Source organism: Drosophila willistoni, unplaced genomic scaffold (genome assembly GCF_018902025.1).
Source record: "Drosophila willistoni isolate 14030-0811.24 unplaced genomic scaffold, UCI_dwil_1.1 Seg169, whole genome shotgun sequence".
NCBI classification, from domain to species: domain Eukaryota; kingdom Metazoa; phylum Arthropoda; class Insecta; order Diptera; family Drosophilidae; genus Drosophila; species Drosophila willistoni.
Genome location: NW_025814128.1, coordinates 1,922,456 through 1,948,514, shown reverse-complemented (window position 1 = coordinate 1,948,514; position 26,059 = coordinate 1,922,456). Strand labels below are relative to the sequence as shown.

The 26,059-nt window shown below is 38.9% G+C and overlaps 1 protein-coding gene across 1 annotated transcript in view; it reads right to left on the bottom strand.

The window, feature by feature from the left end:
* Positions 1 to 280: 280 nt before the first annotated feature.
* LOC26529411 (coiled-coil domain-containing protein 40) overlaps positions 281 to 26,059 on the bottom strand; it is a 130,291-nt gene continuing 104,512 nt past the window's right edge. Inside the window, exon 6 of the mRNA XM_015176485.3 lies at positions 281 to 1,126. Coding sequence (XP_015031971.2) covers positions 323 to 1,126 — 804 coding nt within the window. The 3' untranslated portion in view covers positions 281 to 322. The remainder of the gene's footprint in view (positions 1,127 to 26,059) is intronic.

Below are 26,059 nucleotides of genomic sequence, written 5' to 3'. Positions count from 1 at the left end.
GACAGAGAGTGCACCCGCGTGTTCGTTACAAGCTTTCACCCCGCACCGCTCTGCCGAACATGCTTACCGCTCTCCCCACAAAAAGAACTCCCCAAACTTCTGTTCAAGCGGGGCATTACGAGCATTTCATAGGGTTTTTAATTTTTATTTTATTCATAAATAGAAAATGTCATAGTGAGCAAGAACTTGTAATGCAACAAAGCTTATAAATATAAATAAGTGTATTATGAATGAATAAAATATAACATTTAAAATATAATCTTCAAAAGTTCTTGAAAAATAGTTTTTGCAATCATTTTATTTAAGTATATTTATATATATTTCAGTTCTTTAGTACATGCAAGACTTTAGTAAAGAAAGTCTTCTTTTCAGGGTAGTCCACTAGTAATGTTTGTACTATCTCAATCATAGTGGAATTTACATCATTCTGTTTATCTGAATGCAGTTGAATTGTAATCTCTGAACGCGCTAATTTCTGTTGTGATTTTCTGCAATTCAACCTGCCATAAGCTTTCGAGCGATTTTGTTTCCGAATTATTTGCTCCAAATTAGCATGCTTAAGTAAAATACCATCTTCTATTTGATTTTGAATACTGCAGTCTTCTTCATTAACATCCTTAAGATCATTTTGAATTCTTCTTAGCATATAAATCATCCGTTCAATATTGTTGACATCATCAATAAGACGCCTTTCAGAGAGATGTGTTATTTCATTTTGTATAACTTTTAACTTATTACGGACTTCATTAACTTTAACATGAAACTGGGATGAGTAATTTTTTTTATTTAGCTTGACGCTGATATGTTCCTTGACGGTTGCATTAACAAATATTTGTTCGCGGTGAATGACGCAATGCTCCAAATCTTGGACCAATTTCTCTTGAGCCCTTTTTAATTGATTATATCGAATATTCATTCGATGTATTTCATTTTTCATAACACCAATATCACCACATACTGAACGTTCTGCCTTTGACCAGCGAATTGTTTCTTCAATTAGCTTATACTTCGTTTCCCAAGACAAGGATTGCCTATGGTTATCTATCACTAGATCTTTATAAAGCTCTATTTCACTTTGCATCTCAGTTATATCTCTCTCCAAGCTTAATATATGTAGTTCAGTATCCTAAAAATAAAAAATTAAGAATATTTCGCTTTTTAGTATACTGCATTAAACAATCCATTTTTAGTTACATAGATATATAAAGATATGTTGTAGAAAACCCCGTCATTTGAGGCTGTGTTGAATATTTCGGTGCACTTTTTTATAATTTCCTAATAAATCGCGTTCGGTGACTTATATGTAAAGCGTCGAGACGTCCGCAAGCATCTGGTAGAAGTGGTACCTAAAGTTGAGTTGGCAAAAATAGGTATAGGTACTATACGAGTCTACATACGAAATTTTGTGAGTCTATGTCTTCTAGTCTCTGATATCTAGGTGTTCAAACGAACAGACGGACGGGCGGACGGACGCACTCGGCAGTTGATGCTGAAAGGAATATATATGATTTGTAGGGTCAGAAAAGCTTTCTATTGTCTCTTTTACATACATTTTGGCGACTTTTATATACCATTTTGCCCTATGGGTGCATGGTATAATAAGTTGTTTTGTCCAACGGACAATGATGATGATAATGAAGCTGTCAACACAAAGCGAATACTAGGCAAAACATGTTTTTTATGTAATATGTAATGTAATATGAAGGCCGTTTGTAGCAAATGATCAGTCAATTACCTAACTGGATCCCATTTATGCGGATTCAAATATAATGACAAAGCTGATTGTGCTAATTGCTGATGTGACAGAGCCTTGTGTCGAGATTGATAGCAATGTTAACCTAACACAGTGTAGCATGTTCTAGAATAACAATATTACAATGTATACAATTGTATTGTAGCAATTAGTTACAATATTTATGTGCGCAACATTCAAGTGCGTTTGCCTCTTAAGCAACATGACCACCCATGAGTGCATGGTGCTGGACAATTGCTGTGTCGGCAAATATAACACGCGCGGCCACTCTGGCCCAATATGCAATATGATACATCCTCACTCTCCCGCTGCGGCGACATATATACATACATACTCCTCATCATACATCATACATTTATACATTCATACATTTATACATAAATATGTTTATATATAAGCATACCGCTCCTCTGCTGCATTGCCAGCAGCGCAGCTAAGCGGCCTTAGCTATAGAGAAAAATTGTAATATAATTAAGAATTATTCAATAAACCATACTCAAACTGAAAAGACCTGCTTGTGTCTTACTTTTGCAAACCCAAAATACTACATCTTGAATGATACAACATCGAACCTATTACATGGCGACCGTGACAGTGGTCACTAACTTATAAAAAGTGACCGGAAGGCAAAGCGAACCTAATACATAAACGGCAACAACGATCGCTGGAGGTGCTGAGCAGACTATTATTAACGTGTGGTAGGCAATCCGCCCACTACATCAACGTTGGGCAGCGTCATGAGAAGGAATGGAAAAAATACATATAAACAACAGTAAGTAGAGTGATGGGAAAAAATTCCGGTGTGGCAAAGAAGTTAAAAGCCAGAAAGAATGAAATTTTGAGGCTATTAAACAGCCCAAATATAATTAGTTGGAATACCTCGGTGAGATTACACGCCGAGGTAGAATTCATAAAAAGCCAATTGGGCGAAAAGAAAAATAAAGTCACAACTGAAATCCCATACTCTACAATACACAACGTGGCAAAGACGAAATCAAAAATAACGCCACAACCGGAGAAGTAATTACCAAAAGTGAAAATAGTCTGCCCAAACGACTGCGAGGGACCACTATATTCGCCGTATTGCGAATATACCTGTAGCCACTGCTACGCGACCCTAAAAGGAAAATCTGGTGCGAAGACCGGCACCGGTACCGCCTGAGCCCATAGGCCATGGACATGAGCAGCTGAACTTGAGATTGAACGCGCCCTAGAAGTGAACCGATAGCGCTACAAAGAGCGCCCACCAAAATAATTAATTATAGAACTATGCGCTGCGTCGCACATTATTTTTAATGCACTGCGATGCATATTTTTTTCTATTCATTCATAACAAACTATGTACAATTGTGCGGCATTAAAGCTGTCCAATTAGAGTGTGGCCTGAAAACCACACGCAAAAATAGGCAGAGATATATGTAAAAAGAAAAATTACACAAAAAACAATTAAGGAAAAAAAAAACTATCTCTAAATAATATGCAACTCTATTCTAATATAACAAAATAGCAAGACAAGCCAACAACAAAAGAAAATTCACAATTATTAAGCAAAGAAATAAAAAAAAAAGAGAAACAATTTTTAAAATTGGAATGTTTGATAATAGAACAAGCAAGTTTGATGACATATTTAATGAACCCAATATGGGGTTAATAGATACCAAGACAGTGGACTCCACTGCTAACGTTATCAATAAAATAGAGTCATCGAATGTAAATTTAAAACCAACAAATGCACTTTTATTAGTAATTGTAATAATAATAAGCGCATATGTGTTATATAAAGCATACAAACTACACAATAAATGTGTAACAAAAATTGTGCGGCATTAAAGCTGTCCAATTAGAGTGTGGCCTGAAAACCACACGCAAAAATAGGCAGGGATATATGTAAAAAGAAAAATTACACAAAAAACAATTAAGGAAAAAAAAAAACTATCTCTAAATAATATGCAACTCTATTCTAATATAACAAAATAGCAAGAAAAGCAACAACAAAAGAAAATTCACAATTATTAAGCAAAGAAATAAAAAAAAAAAAAGAAACAATTTTTAAAATTGGAATGTTTGATAATAGAATAAGCAAGTTTGATGACATATTTAATGAACCCAATATGGGGTTAATAGATACCAAGACAGTGGACTCCACTGCTAACGTTATCAATAAAATAGAGTCATCGAATGTAGATTTAAAACCAACAAATGCACTTTTATTAGTAATTGTAATAATAATAAGCGCATATGTGTTATATAAAGCATACAAACTACACAATAAATGTGTAACAAAAAGAGACTTAAGCCATGCTAATGATCTTGATAAGATCTAAATAACATATGCATCAATTGTAGTAAAAGTGCATTTCAAAAAATTATTATCAAAAGAAGAAAAAAAAATATATCAATTTCCCAAATAAAAAAAAAAAAAATTAAAGCTGAACAAAATATATATATATTAATTAAAATGAGTACGTTAGACAATTATTTTGGGAAGATAGTAAATAGGAATCCCACCAACAGAGGAAACAACAGAGGTTACAACAAGAACAATAGAGGTAACCGAGGAAATAACCGACAAAACGGTTATACCAACAATAATGTTATGGTAGCACAGAATGCTTCGGAAAACTCCCAAGCACCTTTAGATCATCAGTTTAAATCAAAATACGTTTGTTACCTTCACGAATGTGGCAACGGGAAAAAAGTTAGTATTCTTAATAGACACAGGAGCGGAAATATCTATTGTAAAAGAAAATTCCGATAATTTTCAAAGTATTCAAACCAATGAAATCATAAATGTACAGGGAATTAGTCAAGAAGTAACTTAATCCCTAGGGTTTACTTCTGTTAAAATCCAATCTTCAAAATATATAATCCCACACGACTTTCACATCGTTAATACCAAATCCGCTATTCCCTGTGATGGAATACTAGGAATCGATTTCATAAGCAAATACAACTGTCAATTAGATTTCAATCCGTCCGAAGACTGGTTAATAATTAGACCAAACAACCTAAAATATCCGATATATGTACCAATATCGTACAGTTCTGGTAACAATTCAATAGTTTTGCCAGCAAGATCCCAAGTTGTCCGAAAACTGGAGAGTAAGTTCACAAGAAGACAGTGTATTGATCCCAAATCAGGAAATTCAACACGGTATTTATTTAGCAAATACCATAACTAACCCCCAAAACGCAGTCATACGATTGCTAAACACTTCAAATATAGATCAAATAGTAAACATATCAAGTTTGAAATATGAACCACTTTCCGGCTACGAAAAAATAGAAGCAAATAAAGAACAGCGTGAAAACGCAGTACTAACTACATTATCAAAAAATTTTCCCCCACAGTTTCACAGCCAACTTATGAAGTTGTGCAAGAAATATAGTGATGTATTCGGACTAGAAACCGAATCAATAACTACAAATAATTTTTATGAACAAAAATTAAGACTGGTGGACGATGAACCAATTTACATTAAAAATTATAGAAATCCTCATAGTCAGAAAGACGAAATACAAAGACAAGTCCAAAAACTTATAAATGACGAAATAGTCGAGCCCTCTGTATCTCCTTACAATAGCCCACTTTTATTGGTACCGAAAAAATCGTTACCAAATTCCGAAAATAAAAAATGGCGATTAGTAATTAACTATCATCAAATTAATAAAAAACTGTTGTCCGATAAATTTCCATTACCTAGAATTGATGACATTTTAGATCAACTAGGTAGAGCAAAGTATTTTTCATGCCTTGACCTAATAATGGCTCATATCGCTTCACGCGATTACCATTCGGTTTAAAAATAGCGCCAAATTCGTTCCAGAGAATGATGACTATAGCATTCACTGGCCTTGAACCTCCGCAAGCATTTCTTTACATGGATGACTTAATAGTCATAGGTTGTTCCAAAAAACATATGCTCAATAATCTAACAGATGTTTTTGAGAAGTGTAAGCAAAGAACCTAAAGTTACATCCTGGAAAATGTTCATTTTTTATGCACGAAGTCACCTTTTTGGGACATAAATGCACAGATAAAGGAATCTTGCCTGATGACACAAAGTATTCAAAATTATCCAGTCCCTCATGATGCTACAGCGCGACAGATTCATTGCATTTTGCAACTATTATCGAAGATTTATAAAAAATTTCGCTGAATATTCTCGTCACATAACAAGATTATGTAAGAAAAATGTTAAATTCGAATGGACAAGTGATTATCAAAATGCGTTCGAGCATTTAAAATCAGCATTAATGAACCCAACTCTGTTACAGTACCCAGATTTTAGCAAAGAAATTTGCATAATCACAGACGCAAGTAAATATGCATGTGGAGCAGTCCTAACGCAAAATAAAAATGGACTAAAGCTTCCAGTAGCATACTCGCCTAGATCTTTCACAAAAGGTGAGAGTAATAAGAGTACAACTGAACAAGAGTTAGCTGCAATTCACTGGACAATCACGCACTTCAGAGCTAACTAGAATGCGACTTGAATTAGAGGAATATAATTTTACAGTAGAATATCTAAAGGGAAAAGATAATTTCGTAGCCGACGCGCTATCGAGAATAACTATACAGGACTTACAAAATATACCAACTAGTCACAAAATTCTGAGAGGCACTACCAGAAATCAAAGTAAACAGTCAAATTACTGCGCAGGAAAAGAAAAAGAAAATAATATAAAAGAGTTGCAAAAGCAATATCTTAATGCTTCTAAGCCCAATGTGTATGACGTCATTGTAAATGACGAAGTACGAAAAGTAGTGACCTTGCGAATAACCGATTCTTTAAGCACATTCAAACATGGCAAGAAAGTTATAGCAAGAATTGATATTTGCGATATGTATACCAATGATATTCTCGACTTAGGCCAATTTTTTCAAAGGCTCGAGAAAGAAGCCGGTATACTCAACATAAGTCAAGTCAAAGTGGCACCGAGCGAAAAGATCTTTGAAACTATCTCAATAGAATCTTTCAAAAATATGGGCAATAAGATTTTACAATTATTAAGAGTAGCGGTACTCAAGCCGGTGACCTTATTATCAAATAACGATAAAGAAAAAGAAGCAATACTGTTTACGTTCCACGATGACCCCGTACAAGGAGGTCATACTGGAATATTAAGAACTATGGCCAAAATAAAAAAGGCATTACTATTGGAGGAATATGACACGAGATATATCTCAATATATAAAAAAATGTAATAAGTGTCAACAAGCAAAAATAACAAAGCACACAAAAACTCCATTAATCATAACTGAAACGCCACAACTGGCTTTTGACAGGGTAATTGTGGATACGATCGGTCCACTCCCAAAATCAGAACACGGAAATGAATACGCAGTAACCTTAATCTGCGATCTAACTAATTATCTTGTAATAATACCAATAAAAGACAAAAGTGCAAAAACAGTAGCAAAAGCTATATTTGAAGATTTCACTCTGCAGTCCAATGAAGACGTTCATTTCGGACATGGGAACAGAATATAGAAACTCAATAATTGAAGATTTATGGAAAAACTTGCAAATAAAAAAGATAACGTCAACTACACATCATCACCAGACTGTAGGCACTGTGGAGCGAAGCAACCGAATACTCAATGAATATTTACGATCATACATTTCAGTTGACAAAACTGACTGGGATGTATGGGCCCGAAGTTTTTAGCGAGGCCCGGTTTTTGATCGAAATTTTCAAATTTGGGAAAAGTTTAATATGTACCTTTTTTATCTACCTATTATCTACTAATCGTAATCAGGCATTATGAACACGGGCTCGGGCCCAACCTTCAAAAAATGGTTTTATGTAAAACAAAAAAAAACTGTCTAAATTTTTCGTTTGAACGTCAGAAATCAGACATTTGTAAGTTCAAAACATGGGGGGGGGGGCCCGTAGCTTACTACCACCGGGCCCTGATATCTTCTCGACGGCCCTGTCACATGATTATTGTCCATATGATTTGGTATTTAGTAAAACTGCGAACTTACCCAAACATTTTAATAGTGTTGATAATATAAATCCACTATATAACATAGAAGATTATTTAAAGAATCAAAATGTAGATTAGAACAAGCTTATAAAAGAGCCAGAATTATGTTAGAACAGCATAAAGCAAAGAATAAGGAAATATATGATAGAAAGGTAAAAGATATCGAATTGGAAATAGGAGATAAAGTTTTATTACGTAATGATACGGCTCATAAGTTAGAACCTAAGTATTTAGGCCCATACATTATAGAAGAAATAAAGGATAGGGATAACATTTTAATTAAAGATACAAAGAATAAGAAACCATTAGTGCATAAAGATAGGTTAAATATTTTTATCAATTAATATATATGGAAAAAAAATAATACTAAAACAAAACAAAAATTTGTATCTGCATTTAATGACACTATGCATATATACAAAAATACTTTTACCACATACATATATCATGAAACAGAAAATCAAACATTTACATTGAAAAAAAAAAACACAAAAAAAAAATTCTTATTCTTATTTTTCTAAAGAGGGGGGATGTAGCATGTTCTAGAATAACAACATTACAATGTATACAAATATATTGTAGCAATTAGTTACAATATTTATGTGCGCAACATTCAAGTGCGTTTGCCTCTTAAGCAACATGACCACCCATGAGTGCATGGTGCTGGACAATTGCTGTGTCGGCAAATATAACACGCGCGGCCACTCTGGCCCAATATGCAATATGATACATCCTCACTCTCCCGCTGCGGCGACATATATACATACATACTCCTCATCATACATCATACATTTATACATAAATATGTTTATATATAAGCATACCGCTCCTCTGCTGCATTGCCAGCAGCGCAGCTAAGCGGCCTTAGCTATAGAGAACAATTGTAATATAATTAAGAATTATTCAATAAACCATACTCAAACTGAAAAGACCTGCTTGTGTCTTACTTTTGCAAACCCAAAATACTACATCTTGAATGATACAACATCGAACCTATTACAACAGATTTAGCTGAAGATCAACCTTTCAGCAGTATATTCCGAATATAGCAAAAAGGCATTATCATAAGCGAATTCATTATCAGAATGACATTTTAGAAGCTGCTCTTAAAGCTGACAAGCTTGCTTGAAGCGGCTGTAGAGATGAGTCAGTTACGCTGCAAGAGTCAGGATCAACCGAACAACAAGACCCTGAAAATTTTACCGAAGAAAACTCTGCTGCTTATAGCTCTGTTACAGTATTTGAATTATTGGTCACTTCCAAAATTGCTGAAAAGCTGCACTAATCACCATGGTCCCAAAGCCGGAAAAGCACCTGAGCAATTTATCATGTAGTAAATATTTGGATATTGCACAAGGTTTTAACATAATGTGTAACGCCTCAGCTTTTCCAACTACTACGCAGGCTACGCAACTACGTCTCGCAAGGCAGCGTTCAGGTGCACTCTACAATTCGGGACAAGAGGTCCCATAAATATCAGTGTGACATTTTGAGCCATAGCACCATGGTGAAGCAAATAATAATGGAAAAAATAAGAAATATGGCTTGGTTGCTTGCATTTGGCGCCAAGTAGTCAGTACACAACAAAGGGACAATTTAGAAACCGATACTAAGACCCATATGAAAATACGCATTACAAATTTATGGAATTGCAGAAAATTGCAATTTTAATGAAGATTAGTGTGATGCAATTGAAGACTAGGCGTATATCCAACGTGTCATGGTATATTCGAATCAAGATGTCCCTAAGGTGGGTGATGCAGCAAACTATCTGCAACGACGTCTTTAAGTTTATTGTATATTTATTTATTTATTTCTTTGTTTATTCATTTATTAATTTATTTCTTTTTTTATTTAGTTATGTCAACTAACACAGCAGCCAATGTAGAAAGCTTAAGCTAAGAAACAGATAACAATTAATTGTAGAAAAGTAAGCTTAGCTAAGTAAGCTTATACCCACCAAACATCCCCGACCCGGTGGAGGTTGTTTATTTGCACAATTCACAGCCAGTATCCTCAGGAAAAAGCTGTAAGCAATGCGATGTCCAAAAAATATATAGCGGTTTCGTTACAGATTATTGAAAAGTGGAGAGCTAAGTGAAGTGACAGAAAGATGAAGAGAGAAAAGGTGAGAAAGGTTGTTAAAGGATTGGCAAAGAACGCACCAATCACCTATAGTCTTCAAAATGGAAAACGTTTCAACGTTTTTCTAAAATGTGTAGTGTTAGCGAAAGAACGGCTTACATAGCAAATTGCGAAGTTGTTGATCAAAATCACGGTTTTCCACCTATCGTTCCTAGGGGAGCTATATGGAATAGTAGTCTTGATTGATCTTGATCAAATTTGGCACAGTCATTCACAAATATATAAAACTGGCAAAAAAAACAGTGTAAGCGAAAGAACGGCTTACATAGCAAATTGCGAAGTTATTGATCAAAATCACGGTTTTCCACCTATCGTTCCTAGGGGAGCTATATGGAATAGTAGTCTTGATTGATCTTGATCAAATTTGGCACAGTCATTAACAAATATATCAAAACTGACAAAAAAACAGTTTTTTCCCGATCGTTTCCATGGAAGCTATGATATAGTCACCCGATCTTGATCAATCAAAGTCATTAATAGTTAAGCTGAGAAATTTAAATTTGTATGGCAATTGCTTCAAAAGTATCGAAGTTAGGGACAAAAGTCACTGTTCCATCGATCGTTCATGTGGGAGCTATATGACACCGTAAAGTAGACGGCCTGGGTGGCAACTCAGACAGTAGGCAAACTGTCCCCATCAAGTAGCGGTCCCACTTTCGACGGCTGGGCACACTAAAAACGGGGCCACAGGGAGGGATAGTGGTTTTTTTTTGAGCTAGCGCGGCCAACTTAAGAAAAGCGAGGAGAAGAGAAGGAGAAAAAGAAGCAGGGCTTGATGGACATCAATGTGATGCCATTTGGGCTTTGCAACGCGCCCGCCACGTTCGAACGTCTGAATGACAATCTTCTGTCTGGGGTGATATGGAAGTTCGCGCTAGTCTATCTAGATGACATGATTGTTTACTATCGTACAACCTGACACACCTGCTGGACGTGTTTGAACGACTGGCAGGGGATGGTCTTGAACTTAGTCCGAAAAAGTGCAGCTTTTTTTTAGAAACAAGTCAGTTACCTAGGCCATATCGTGAGCCGTGATGGGCTACAGGCGTGCCCCAGTCAGATTGATAAAGTGCTGAGCTGGCCTACACCTCGAAATACCAAGAAAGTGCGATCGTTTTTGGTCTTTGCTCTTACTACCTCCACCAACTCACCGAGAAGTCCGGCGCTTTGACTGGGACACTCACTGCAGTAACTCGTTTGTCACCTTAAAGCAGTGTTTAACGACAGCCCCCGTTTTGGCGTTTTCTAATGACACCAGCAAATTTATTCTGGACAGGGACGCCTCGAATTCTGGGGCGGGAGCAGCGCTCCATCAACTACAGGACGGACAAGAACGAGTAATCGAGTATTATAGTAAATGTTTCCAACCAGTAGAACGTAACGAACGTCGAGATCTCCTCGCCGTGATCCGGGCCACTAAACACTTTCATCATTATTTGTATGGCCGTCCGTTTCTCGTACGGACTGACCATGCATGTTTACAGTGGTTGTACAACTTTAAAAAACCGGAATCGCAGATGGCACACTGGATAGAACGTTTGCAACAGTACGACATGCGGATTCAGCATAGAAGTGGTACACAACATGGTAACGCCGACAGCCTCTCTCGGCGACCTTGTAAAGACTGTCCCACATGCGAAAGAGTCCAACGAAAAAATGGAGTGGCCGTGCTGTTTACCCAAGTCCTGTTACCCGACCTTCGTAAGGAGCAGCAGAGGCCGACTAGGCCCTCGGTAAAGTCTGCGATTGGATGAAGGCCGAACGACCGCCTAAAACTATATTAAGGGGCGAGAGCCCAGAAATTAGAGCCTTGTGGCATCCCACGACCGATTAGCCGTTGATGAAATCGGAGTGATTACCATAAAAATCTCAGAGAACATACCTGTAACTCTTGGCCTGCTATGTGCTGCCATTCGAGGCGTGCACGATTCACCGGCTGGAGGTGTCTTCAGTGCTAGGCAGACCTTAGTCAAAGCGAAGAAACGAATTTACTGGGTCGGCCAAAGTGCCGATAAAACCCTCTGGTGCGCACGCTGCACCGTCTGCAATGCACCAAAGACCACCTCGAAGAACCGTCGGTCGCCTACAACCAAGCCTGATAATAATCGATCGTCTAGGTCGACTAGGCCCGCGGTAGGGTGAGCGATTGGATGAACAAGGCCGAACGACCGCCTAAAACTATATTAAGGGGCGAGAGCCCAGAAATTAGAGCCTTGTGGCATCCCACGACCGATTAGCCGTTGATGAAATCGGAGTGATTACCATAAAAATCTCAGAGAACATACCTGTAACTCTTATGGCCTGCTATCTGCTGCCATTCGAGGCGTGCACGATTCACCGGCTGGTGGTGTCTTCAGTGCTAGGCAGACCTTAGTCAAAGCGAAGAAACGAATTTACTGGGTCGGCCAAAGTGCCGATAAAACCCTCTGGTGCGCACGCTGCACCGTCTGCAATGCACCAAAGACCACCTCGAAGAACCGTCGGTCGCCTACAACCAAGCCTAATAATAATCGATCGTCTAGGTCGACTAGGCCCGCGGTAGGGTGAGCGATTGGATGAACAAGGCCAAACGACCGCCTAAAACTAGGGGCGAGAGCCCAGAAATTAGAGCCTTGTGGCATCCCACGACCGATTAGCCGTTGATGAAATCGGAGTGATTACCATAAAAATCTCAGAGAACATACCTGTAGCTCTTATGGCCTGCTATCTGCTGCCATTCGAGGCGTGCACGATTCACCGGCTGGAGGTGTCTTCAGTGCTAGGCAGACCTTAGTCAAAGCGAAGATACGAATTTACTGGGTCGGCCAAAGTGCCGATAAAACCCTCTGGTGCGCACGCTGCACCACCAGTCGCCTACAACCAAGCCTAATAATAATCGTTCGTCTAGCGATTGACATTCAACGCTACGTCGCGGCCACCAAGTGGCTGTAGCTCGAGCATTGGTACAAAAAGTCTTCTGTGGATTCGGCATTCCATTCGTCTTACACTCTGATCAAGGACGCAGGTGTCTTCCAAGCCTGCATTCCTCTGATGACCGTTGAAAAGACACGTACCACGCCACTGCATCCATAATTGGATGGCATAGTGGAACGCTTTATTCGCACGTTGCTAGATTACTTGGCGAAGTTTGTATTTACCAGCCAACATGATTGAGATAAGCTGCCGCCCATGGCGTTATTGGCCTACAGGTCCGCAGTTCACGAAAGCTCCGGTTATTCTTCCGCAATGCTAATTTTTGGAAGAGAACTTAGGCTGCCCAACGATTTACTATTTGGTCCCGAACTTCCTGGCTAAACTGCAAAATCCACTGTGGGTGGTAAATGCGAACGCTCGCCGCCAGCTGCTAACGGACTATCAAAGTCCGCTACGACCTACGTTCACACCCTCAGGAATTCCTCCGACGACGATACATGGCTATTCACTTAGTCGAAGAGTAGGCCGTTTCCCAAAGCTACAGTCCGATTGAATTGGGCCCGCTACAATAGTACGTCGGATTTCGGATCATGTCTACAAAATTCGACCCCCTGGAAAAACAGTTACCCGAACCATGCATGTGAACCGTTTGGCTGTTTACCGTCCCGATCATCGTAACGACTTGGTACTCGGGCAGGAGCCTCGAGTCTAAGGAGGGGGTCATGTAACGTAGACTATCTGGGTGGCAACTCAGACAGTAGGCAAACTGTCCCCATCAAGTAGCGGTCCCACTTTCTACGGCTGGGCACACTAGAAACGGGGCCACAGGAAGGCGTAGTGGTTTTTTTTGAGCTAGCGCGGCCAACTTAAGAAAAGCGAGGAGAAGAGAAGCATAAAGAGAGAAAGAAGCAGGGCTTGAAAAGTTTTCGCCGTCACCGAAAACTGAATCGAATTTAATAACCAAAAGAAAATAACTATATCTTATTTTATTTTCGATTGTGCTCATTTAACTGCGGCCTGACGATCGGACGCCAGACCGTAAACCAACCGCTCCGCCACGGGTGGCGTCATTTTGTTCAACAAAGGCAGACACGTTACAATATAGTCACCCAATTTTTATCAATTTCGGCACAGTCATTAACAGATACATTTCTATCATTTCACGCTTATTAGGTAAAAAGGACAGCGGCACCCCGATGGTTCGTACGCAGGCAAAAGAAAGAGATGGATGATGTGTGGGAAATTTCGCTTACCTATTTATTGAAATGATAGGCGATTAGATCGATCTAATTTTTGTTCGATTTTTATGAAACATGTATCATTTGACGGGAAATTCAATTTACTTTCATATTTAGATTAAGAAAAAGTACTTTAGCTTAAATTGGTATCGTAAAACGGCGTCAAACCAAGAGACCTCAAGAATTACATACAAAAACCCGAAATTTCGATGGGCCCCAAAACAAATACTGGGGCTAAAATAGAAATTTTTGGTATGCAGTTTATCTTAGATTACCTAGATCTACAACTTCTTCAAAGAATACACAGGTCTAACTATAATATTAAAGATTTTGGAAAGACCGGGCTAAACTAATGGCCAGCATTTGGGGGCCGATTTTCGTTCAAACGCACCTGTAAAAAAAACGTCGTAAGCTGACATGACAATAACTACGGGTCATTATCTGAATACAATAACCAACAAACTACTGAAAAAATTTCTTTATTAACTTTCTTAGGAGCCGAGAAAATCAAATTCAAAGTTAAAAAAAAGGGGCTAACCTGCTGACCACCACTGTATATAAAACTGAAAAATGATTAATTTAAAAACAATCGTGTCAAAAATAACAAAGTTATTGACAAAAATCACTGATTCGAACGCTCGTTCGTATAGCTTGTATATGGTAATAAACTCACCAATATTTAATTTCACTACAACGGTTTTGAAAATAATAATAATAATTGAGAAAAGTCACCGTTCGTGGCTTTGCCGTTTGTATGAGAGCTATATGTAGTGTTCCAATCCGGCTGAATCCGAGATATACAACCTGTGCAGTATAAGTATACAGGTCTACATGCAATATATATACGGACGAACAGACGGACGGACATGGCTATTTGAACTCGTCTCGTCGGTTCCTTCTATGCGTTGCACACTTCTGACCAAAATTAATATACCCTATTTACAAAAGTATGGAGTATCTAGTAGATTAGTAGAAATGACTTCACCGTTGATTAGAAAGAGAATGCGAAATACTAACCAAATACAAATCTCAATGCAATCAATGCAAAGATAGTCTAAGTTTCCCCTGAAGGTATCAGAAAACTTGTGTAAACCAACCGTTGTTCGTTGGACTAGTTAATCTAGCTCCGACAATGCTTATAATATGCAATTTATTATTCCAATAGGATGCAATCAGTTGTAAGCGGTAAGCTTTTTAGTTCTACAAGTAATTTTAACTTAGGCTTACAAATTTTATTTCAGTTACTCAAGTCTTGGAAAAAACAACTGAAGTTGAGACTAACACGCGGGTTTTCGCGCTTGTGTCTACTTGTATATTATAAAGTACGGCAAGAGTAAAGTTAGAGAAATTCGGAGGAAAATTTTTAGTTTTAATAGAGCATTATTCTGCTTCTTCGGAAAGAGTTCCGTTTTGAGCTACAGTGGTACAAAGGTTATATGCACGCCAGAATTGTGCAGCAGTGAACATATGCAAGATTTACTACTGAAGTATATTGAATTTTGGTTGTGTACGGATCAGAGGATTTTGGGAATTTAAAATGTTAATTTTTGTTCCATAAGTATGCCAAATTCACTGATAGTTTACATTTAGGGCATTTGAGGTTTAATAAATTGATTTCGTGCTAACCCTGAAGGTTATTAAGATCGGATTGAAGCAGGCAAGATGACGATGTGTCCTTATAACTGAGACATAGCCTTAAATCGGAATACACAAGCGCATGAGAGTGTGTCAATACCAATGGAATACCATTTATGAAAAGAGTGAATAGCAATGGACTCAAATGACTACCCTATAGATGTCACTTGGATGGTCTTGGAAAACGAATACTAAAAGAAGACTTTTGAGTTCGCTTAGAAATATATTGAAGAATCAAATCTACCAAGAGGCTGAAAATAGCAAGTTGGATCAACTTACATAAAAGCACAGTATGGTGAACAGTAAGTAATTTTTGTTTTTATTTTTTTTTTCCGTTTCATTTAGAGCTTAACAACAAGTATGAAATATCTTAGTCTGAAATATGAAATATCTCAATCTAAATCCAGGGGATGAATGCAAGAGGCCCCAATAACTTTTTTATTGTGTTGGTCTGTATTTTGTTGTCCAGTTTTAATAACTGCAGAACTCGAAAGTTTGTTTGTTTATTTTTTGTTGTTAAATATTTTTCCGATATCAGCATGCAGTCGATTTTACTTGAGTTTAGGAATAGTGGGTAGCCATTATCTATTATCAATAACAGATTTTAGTTCCGCATCTTCCTGCATCCAGTTCTGCAAGAACTGGGAGGTGTTAAAATTGTGAAACGTACCTTTTACAACGGAGAAATATAGGCACGAAAAGAATTTAAAGACGTTTCACAATTTCAACAATTTCAACCTCCTGATTGGAAGACTGGACAATTTCAGACGAAAACGAATCAACATTGATCATTAATCAAGTTTCAATAAAGGCAACAATATGAAAGTCAAAAGTTAAACTATCTCCTGAGAGTGTAGAGAGTTTAGACTTTAGTCCCCCGTACGTTCTGATAGGCCAGAGTTAGGGACGAAATTAGTTTTTTGACTCGCCAACAGGTGTAGACGAGCCGGAAGGAACGTTATTCGTAGAGGCAGATAACAGGCTAGTCAGAGGCCGATTCTTCATTTTTATGGTACACTCTTTTAAAATAAGGTGTTCCGGCCAAAAATCTTTATGACATATTTTGACAAAAAGATCTGGTGAGACACTTATTTTGAAAGACGAAATGTCCCGAGTATATGGAAAACGGAACTTTTCCACCGCAATGTTAGGGGCTTGAACTTTGCCCTGGATGTAAGCTATGACTTCTTCAGAAGAAGTATTGGGATCAAGCCTCGCCAAATTTGCTTTTTGGGTGGAACTACAACAAGGGAACTCGACGTGCCAGGCACAGCAGTAGATGCAACAGCAGATGCAGTAGCAGCTGAGACAACTAACACTTTACTGGCTCCTCTTGTAACATCTTTATTAGCAATTTTTCTTGGAGTAGATGTTTGACGGTCTGAACGGTCCAGAAACTACACCAGATCTTTGTCGTTACAGGCGAAAACAAGTGTTTGTTTATTGGGGACGCAAGTCTTGGCTTTATTTGAAGAAGATTGCATTGTGTCTAATGGGTAGGTTCCTTATTGGTTCTTACATAAAACTTCTAACTATGTGGTTTTGTCTAATAGCGAAATGTAATTGGAAACATTTTTTATGTATGTTGAAATTATTGTAGATGCAAATTATTATTATTACCTATTATTAACTTGTACGCTTAAGGTAATACCAGCTATACGCACGCCATTATGAACTGTATTTTTTAGGTAAGTTTAAAATATGATAAAGAGGATGCAAACTCCTTAACGCTTATAGAAGAAAATCGAGAAATTTCATCAAAAGAAGACTGCACTAAAGTAAAATCCCTGTCAAAGACGGGGCAATTCCACTTGTCATCTCTGATATTGAAGGGAATGCTCAAATATGCATGGTTCGCTTCAGATTAGAAAGTGGTTTTCCAAAATTTTTATTTCGTTTGTTTCCTTAAAATTGGTTTTAAGCTGATATGTTTTTGCACAAAAGCATTATTTAAACATGTTCATAGTCTTGAGAAAATATACATACGGGTATCATGTTTTTATGATTTATATCACAACAAAAAATGTGAAGGCAGAAGTTAATAAGTCTATTTTGCGTCTATATTATATTTATGTTTTTGTAAAGGAATAAAAAATGAATCCAATCAAAAATCATCAAAAGACCTATAACGTTATTAGACAAAAATAAGTATTGAAAAAGCAAAAAAAAAAATTAAAACCCAAAACTAACTAGTTTCGGGCGGGGGTTGAACCAGAGTTCCGTCGATTTTAGGCAGGACCTCTACCCTTTACACCGTCGAGCTGTTTGTAGACCACACGGTGTTTTACTTATAAGGCACCAAAGCTATATCTTTAAAGCCGATTTATTAGGAAAATATAGAATAGTAGTGCGCCGAAATATTTCACACAGCTTCAAATGACGGGGTATTCTACAACATATCCAAAATTCATCCAAATCGGTGATTCGCATACCTGAAGTTCCCCTTGTCAGATTTGTAGTGTACCATTATTATACCCTTGCAGAGGGTATTATAAAATTGGTCAGATGTTTGTAAAGCAGAGAAGGAGACGTTTCCGACCCCCTTAAAGTATATATATTCTTGATCAGCATGAAAAGCTGAGTTGATATAGCCATGTCCGTCTGTCCGTCCGTCCGTCCGTCCGTCGGTGCGTATGCGTTTTACTCAGCCATCTTAGGAGATACCACGATGAAATTTTTGGGGCTTTTTATTACCCGGCTAAGATGAAGTACGAAATTTGTCAGGATCGGACTACTATATCATATAGCTCTAGAAGAAATATTTTCATAAAAATTTGAGTATCCCCATTAAATTTACTACTGTGATAGTATTGGATATAAAACCTCAGAGTCCAAAATTTGAATCTGATCGGATAAATAGAACACAAGTTACAGTTAATATAAATCGGTTCAAACGCTGCCGGCCGCGCTGCTTGCTGCCTACTACGTCATCAACAAATCAATAGAGCATATTCATACACACACAGACGCAACGCTACATGAACTGTATGTCTATGCGTGCCGTGCCTGCTTTGGGAATGATGGAATAAGAAGAAAAAAGTTTAGTAAAAAGAGTAATAATTTGAATATTTTGAATTGAGTTGCAGGGAAAGAAATTTCGGTAAATATTTACTTAAGTTACTCGGGCCCAAAACGCGCTTAAGCTACATAAATTTGGTATCAAACGAAAGAGAAAAATTCTACGAGTACAACCTCAGGTGCGCCCTGTCGATTTATTATGTAGTTTTTTGTGTAATTAGCAAAAGGAAAATTATGTTTTTAGCGGGATTATAGCTAAAAGTAGCTATTTCCAGCTAAAAGAAGCTGTACAATTTTGAGATAATGTTGCCAGATTTTTAGAGAACAAATATAGTTCAGAATACAATATTCGGCTGCCAGAGCAGCAGAGTAAAATATTTGGCTGCCAGGGCGGTCATACAACGCGCCATATAAAAAATAGCAAATGTGTCGGGGCGTAGTACCATCGCCAACCTTAATGCGCGATTAGGAATAGAATCCGGGCCTGGGGCCTTATTGGGCTCGAAACACCTGGCAATAGCGAGAACTTCGTCACATGTTACAGGTTCAATTTCATAATGTTCAACTGGAACTGGGCATCTCTGAGATAGCGTTACGATCCTGGTCGGAAATAGGTGGTCTACTACCTTGGCTGCCTCCTCGTATTCAAGCGGTGCAGTCTTCTTGTGGCTGTAGATGCGTTTAACTACGATTTTATATGCCCGTCCCCAGGGGTCAAAGTCTGCTGAGTCGCAAAGTCTCAGAAAAGCTTCCAGTTTTGAGCGTGCGATTGCCAGCTTCAGAGTTTTCCTGGCCACGCTACACTCTTCATGAAACTGTGTCCATGAACCATCCGTCCAAGAGCGAGACTCTTGTGTAGCGCCGACATTCGCGATACATTTCCGGCGAATGTCACCAATGTCGCTGCTCCACCAAACTACAGGTTGATGATGTCTTCTGTAATTCTTTATTTGCGTCATGCTGGCACTGCAGGCTGCGTCCAGGTTGGGCCATCACGCCAGCCGAGTTCCGCGAGAATTGGGCCGTCTCAATTAATGGTGAAAATGCCTGCACGTTCAATGTTTCGGACTTGTAGGCTTTCTCGATACTAGAAAGTCTGGCAGGTGCAAGTTGTGCTTCCACGACTGAAAAATGCAGTGTATACATTAGTGATTGCCCAGCTAGTTGACCTATAAAGACTATCACTGACTCTCTCTATTGAAGGTATTTTGGGATCCTACGTTAAGCAAAGCTATATCAAGTGTTGCAAATGCTTCTAAAAGCGCTCTCTTTTCGGCATTGGTTAGACTGCTGCCCCATTCAACAGCCCAAGCGTTGAAGTCCCCAGCTATAATAACTGGACTGCGGGTACGTGCGTCTGCCGCGATTCGTCTAAGGCATCACTGAAGCTTTGGATGTTCAGACTTGGTGGCAAGTAGCAGCTGTAGACCCAGTGTCCGTTTATGTTTGCCCTGACAAGTGCTCCTTGTGTAGCACGGAGCGCTGCAGTAGTGGCACAAGCCCAGATCGCTGCCTTCCCAGAAATACTGCAGGACCAGTTGTTTCCAGTTCTGGCCTTAAATGTTTCGCTTATAATGGCTATGTCTGCGCTAGACTCACCCACCGTCTGTGATAGCAGCTCATGGGCTGCCCAGCAATGATTTAGATTAAGCTGGATAAACTTAATCATCATTATTGTGTTTACGGGTCTCGTTGGATGACCGCCCGTTTGCGGAGGGGCATCTCTGGCTGCCAGCTACGTGTGAGAGTGTAGTCAGTCCTTCTGCTGCACATAGAAAACATTTGGCCTCATTACAGCAGTTCCAATTTTTATGACCGCTGGCTCCAGATCAATTTTCAGCTTGGTAGAAAAGGCTGCTACTATCTCTTCTACGGTTGTCTCGTTGTCTGGGTCTAGTATTTCCAGCCTTATATTATCTGTGAGAGCGCGGGTTTCGAACTTGGCGCTTAGCACATTGCCAATATCTTCTTTAAGCTTCTGAAGGTTATCTTCTCTTCCCTTATTTAGCTGAAGGAGTAAGTCGCCTTACCTTGGTAACATTACCTCCAACGGCTTTCAATTTTTCATCTTGGGTTCTGATTACCATTTTGAGCATATCGCTATATGAGGCCCCTTCAGTGCTATGCAGAATTATAGCATCTGGTCTTCTTTTTGCTTTAGACTCCACAGTTTTCCATTCAGGGTGAGCTTTGGGAGCTGAAGCTTTGCGATCTTGCTGTGCATTGCTTCTTTTGGGTCTTATTTCCCCCTGTACCTTTGTGAGAAGCTTTTCGGTCTGCCAATTTTGTCCTGCTACTTTCTTGTGGCATTCACTGTGTCTGCACATTCATGGTACTCTCCTTTTTTTGGAGGACTGCGAATGCAGAGAGACTTGTTTAACGCAAAGACTCGATGGGCTTGGTCCTTCATGTCATTGTTTACATATCTGGCGTTTCGCAGTGCTTTAGATAGCTCACCTGACTTTTTCACTTCAATTTTTATTTCGAGGCTTGATTCCAATACTACTTCTGAAGAAGTCATAGCTTACATCCAGGGCAAAGTTCAAACCCCTAACATTGCGGTGGAAAAGTTCCGATTTCCATATACTCGGTCTGATAGACCTCCTTGGTTCTCACGTGAGTTATATAACTTGAAGAACGTAAAATCAAGATGGTAAATGTAAACGCAACGTAAGACATCAGTGCACCCGTCTTACTTAACTTACTAAATTGTCTTTCATACATAAAGCATTTGAGAAAATAATAACATCTCAATTGCAGCATTTTTGTAGCTGATTTATTTTGCCATCCCAACATGGGTTTAAAAAACGTAGATCGACAACTACTAACCTATTAGAATTTATATCTCTCTCATTCAAGTCTGCCGTGCAAGGCCTTTGTCTCTGTGAACATACTGTGCTTTTTATACGTTGAACGCACTTGGCATCACCAGCCTTTAGCTTGATTGGATTCTTCAATATCTAAGCGTACACAAAAGGTCCTTTTTATACCCTTGCAAAAAGGGTATATTAATTTTGGTCAGAAGTGTGCAACGCATTGAAGGAAGCATCTCCGACCATATAAAGTATATACATTCTTGATCAGCACGACGAGACGAGCTCAAATAGCCATTTCCGTCCGTCCGTCCGTCCGTCTGGATCAACGCAAACTCCTCCTAGACCGTTAAAGCTACAGAAATTTTGCATGTAGGCTTGTATATACTGCAGGCGTTGTATATCTCCGATTCAGACCGATCGGATCACTATATCATATAGCTCCCATACAAATGGTAAAGTCACAAACAGTGACTTTTCTTAATAACTTCGTTATTGTCTGAGCTATTGTCGTGAAATTTAATATTGGTTAGTTAATTACACATATAAACGACTATGCCAAATTTGATCAAGATCGAGTGACTATATCATATAGCTCGATCTTTCGAAAACATTGACTTTTGTAAAAACTTCGTTACTTTTGACGCGATTGCTTTCAAATTAAACATTTGTTAGTTTGATACCTCTATTAATGACTGTGCCAAATTTGATAAGGATCGGGTAACTATATCATATAGCTCCCATAGGAACGATCGGTGGAAAACAGTGAATTTGATCAATATCTTCGTTATTTTCTATGTAGGCCGTTCTTTCTGTCTTTTTTTAGATGCACTCCATACTTAGCAACTTATTTTAGCTACACTGTCTTGAAGCGGTTATATATTATCAATGACTTAGGTGTTCTTATGGACTATAAATTAACTTTTAATCCTCATATTTCTGCTACAGTCAGTAAAGCTATGAATGTTCTAGGGGTTGTGAAACGACAGTCAAAAGAGTTGGACGATCCGTACACAACCAAAATTTTGTATACTTCATTAAGTAAATATTCACAAACTTTTAATAGGTGAAATAGACTCTCCTTAGGCTGCAAACACAGTGCACGTTGAGACAAAGATGAAGATTCAACACATCGAGTGGGCACTCGGTGCGTCCTACCGAGGACCACAGAAGCAGAAGCCTAATGAAGAACGGTATCCACAGCCTACTACTGATAAATTGTCCAAAGGAATTTGTTACAGTAATTAAAAATAAACAAAATGGCAATTTGAAGTGCATTCGGGGTCTGCGATCACTATGATAGAGTTTATGGACTACCAAAAAAACCGAATACCATATTGACTTCGTGGATACGTCAAAATCCAGTACAAAATTAAAATACATTTGTTTCAAAAGTAACGAAGTTATTGACGAAAGTCACTGCTTTTGACCGATTGCTCCTATGGAAACTATATGATATAGTCTTCCGATCTTAATAAAATTTGGAACAGTCGTTTATAGGTTTAAAAAACTGACCAATTTTTAATTTCACGACAATAGAAAATATCGAATTTATTGAGAAAAGTCATTGCTCATGATATGTATGTGAGTCTTCTCTTAGAAGCTGTTATCGTCACACTGTTAAAAAGGTCTGTTAACAGCTGTACTCCTCAGTCGTTCTACTTATTACTTCAAAACAACATCGGCTACCTTTCTGCTACTACTACTACTACGGCTACTAGGAAACTAATTACTACTGCTACTACTAGGGAATAACTACTACTACGAGGGAACTACTATTGCTACTGCAACTCTATACTACAAATTCTTCTACAGTTACTTACAAGCAGCGTAATGAGCTGTATCTTCTGGCCAATGACGTTACGGAGGAGGCACCGTAAAAGGCTGCATTGCTTATGTTGGCCGACGCTCTACTGTTTGAGCTTTTAACATCATTGGCATCCCCTACTCAGGTTAGTGATTTGAGTTTATCGGAAATTTATAAATTACTCAACATTTGTCTCCATGACAACCGAAAAATTGCGGCCTACTACCAATTTCACAAGGGAGACCAACTAATACATGAATTGGTTGCAAACTACATGGACTCTCGCTGTCGACTGCAAAACTTGGAGCAGCGTTAGATCGCATGTAGCGCGATCGCTTCGTATGTGGAATGAGAATGAAGATCTTCAGAAGAGTCTGCTAGCAGCGGCCGATTTAATAGTTGTAAGGGTGCACTGTTTCAAACTTAAAATTTTAAAAATCTGCTAGCTAGACGAATTTATTTGGCATACACTATTTCTACGGCGAATGGACCTTGAGCTTTATTGGAACTGAGCTTATACGATCCACTTCCATAGAAAAGATCATACAAGAAAAGTGCCCAAATATTGGATTTGAATAGAGTGCGGGGAGTCTAGAATGGTCTGAGCAAGAGTGCAGTTGTGCGAATAAGAGGAGGGAGAAAATGAGAATAACGCTGGTGCAAGCAATGAGAGGAGGGAGAAAATGAGAATAACGCTGGTGCAAGCAATGCACATGTAGTGACGTCATACTCCTTAAACCTCGTGGGCATTACATAAGTCTACACCTCTTTTCTCAACTTCCAACTATAAATAAATAACATCTACGAGAATATTACGCCATTGCCGGCGCTTTCTTGCCTCTATTTAATGCAAGAGCGTCCACATGGAGGTCTTAGCCACTATAAGGCCAGAGCGACCATTGTCTGATAAAGACCCCATCCATGGTTTCAAGTCGGACTTATGGGACTTTGACCAAGCAAATGTCGACCCGGTCCAGGACTTGACCAGGGGATAAATCGGTGAAGTGCTACTTGGCGATAGGTGCGCACTGATATCTTTGTATAGAGCGTAGCCAGCCAAATTAAATCCCAGGCGAACCCTCGTTGGAGTAAATGTTTCACCTTAGGACACGGGATAGCCCCTCGCAATCAATACTGGAGATTTCTGGTGGGAAGACGTTGTTGCAGACTCCAAACCGGGCGTTGATGAACCCTAAAGTATCGTACCAACATGTGTTAATATTTATAAGCTAATTATAATTCTATATAGTAGCTTCTAAAAGTAATTATCGTTGGTAACGAGAAGCAAGTTATATTTCTGTCCCACAATGCTTAACACTTTTTACAGCCTCTAGCGCTTCACCCATCATCAGGCCTGCTGACTGGATAGGACCCCACAAATTGTAAGTACGGCATAGCCGCTTAAACTCTATTGGCGAATTATAACCGCTTGCCGTGACCGCAGAGATAGTTGGTTTTAGTTTTTATACTATTTACTATTTGACAATGCCATGAATGCTTAACGTAAAATTTAGCTTAGATCAAATTTATGTCCTTTATTCCTTATCTCTGTCTTCGTTTAACTTATGTAGCGCATTTTTTGGGAGAGCACAAAGAACCACCCCATTTTCCCTGAGCTCAGCCAAGCCACTTGTTAGAAAGACAGAAAGTGCACTCCGAAACCCCCGTGTTCGTTACACAGTTCAACGCGCGGTGAAACGCACAATCTCTAGTAAGACCGCTGCCCTCAGCGCTTTGGACATGCGAAACGCAGCTGAGAGCACTTAGTCGATACACGAAGTCCAGACCAACGCCATTCGTCCAAGCCGTTGCAAACAGCACATTGCACCACTGTGTGCTATGACTGTCACCGAACAGGCCATCTTCAACGAGTTTACCAGGCTGTAAGAGATCCGGGTCGTAAAGCATTCAACACATCGAGTGGCCATTGCTCCTGCCGAGGACCACACAAGCAGAAGCCTAATTAAGAATACGGTGTACACAGCATATTACCGTTGATTTGCCCAAAGGAAGTCGCTACATTGATTATAAATAAGCGGAAATGCCAAGTCGAAGTGGATTTGAGGTATGCGATCTCTATGATAGACAAAGCTTAGTTTCGCTACATTTAGCGAACTGACAGACTGAATATCCAAGATTGTTATCTAGAGTTTACTGATTACCAAAAGAACGAATACCACTTATTGGCATCGTGCATACGTCTATCCAGTACAATAATAAAATCATTTCGCATCTTTTACTGGTTGTTACATCAAGCGGCGGATAGAATTTACTGCGACGCAACTGGTTTATGCTTGTAGGTATTAGCCTAGAAGTAATATATGCCATTAACGCTGAATTTGGTATTGAGGCAACTCAGGCGAAATATAAGGATCTGTTCTCGTCTGAGTTAGGCCGTTTACAGATTTGGAGCATCTCCGTTCGGAATCTTCATGATGGATCAGAGAAGCCTATTACCTTTTATTCTCGAACTCTCTCCAAGTCAGAAAGAAGCTACTCGTAAATTTACAGAGAAACCGTTGGGCTTATATCAGGCGTTAGTAATTATATGGCCGTTCGCTTACTCTCGTCACAGATCATCGTCCATTTCTCGGAACGGCGAAAGTAACCTCAAATGTAATCTCTACACAGATGCTTCGAATGCTTATGACTTTACACTAATTCACCGACCTGGTTTAAAAGTAGACAGCGCTCAAATTCTAGCGTTGCAGACTAAGAAAGACGCGCAATTATCAAAGGTTC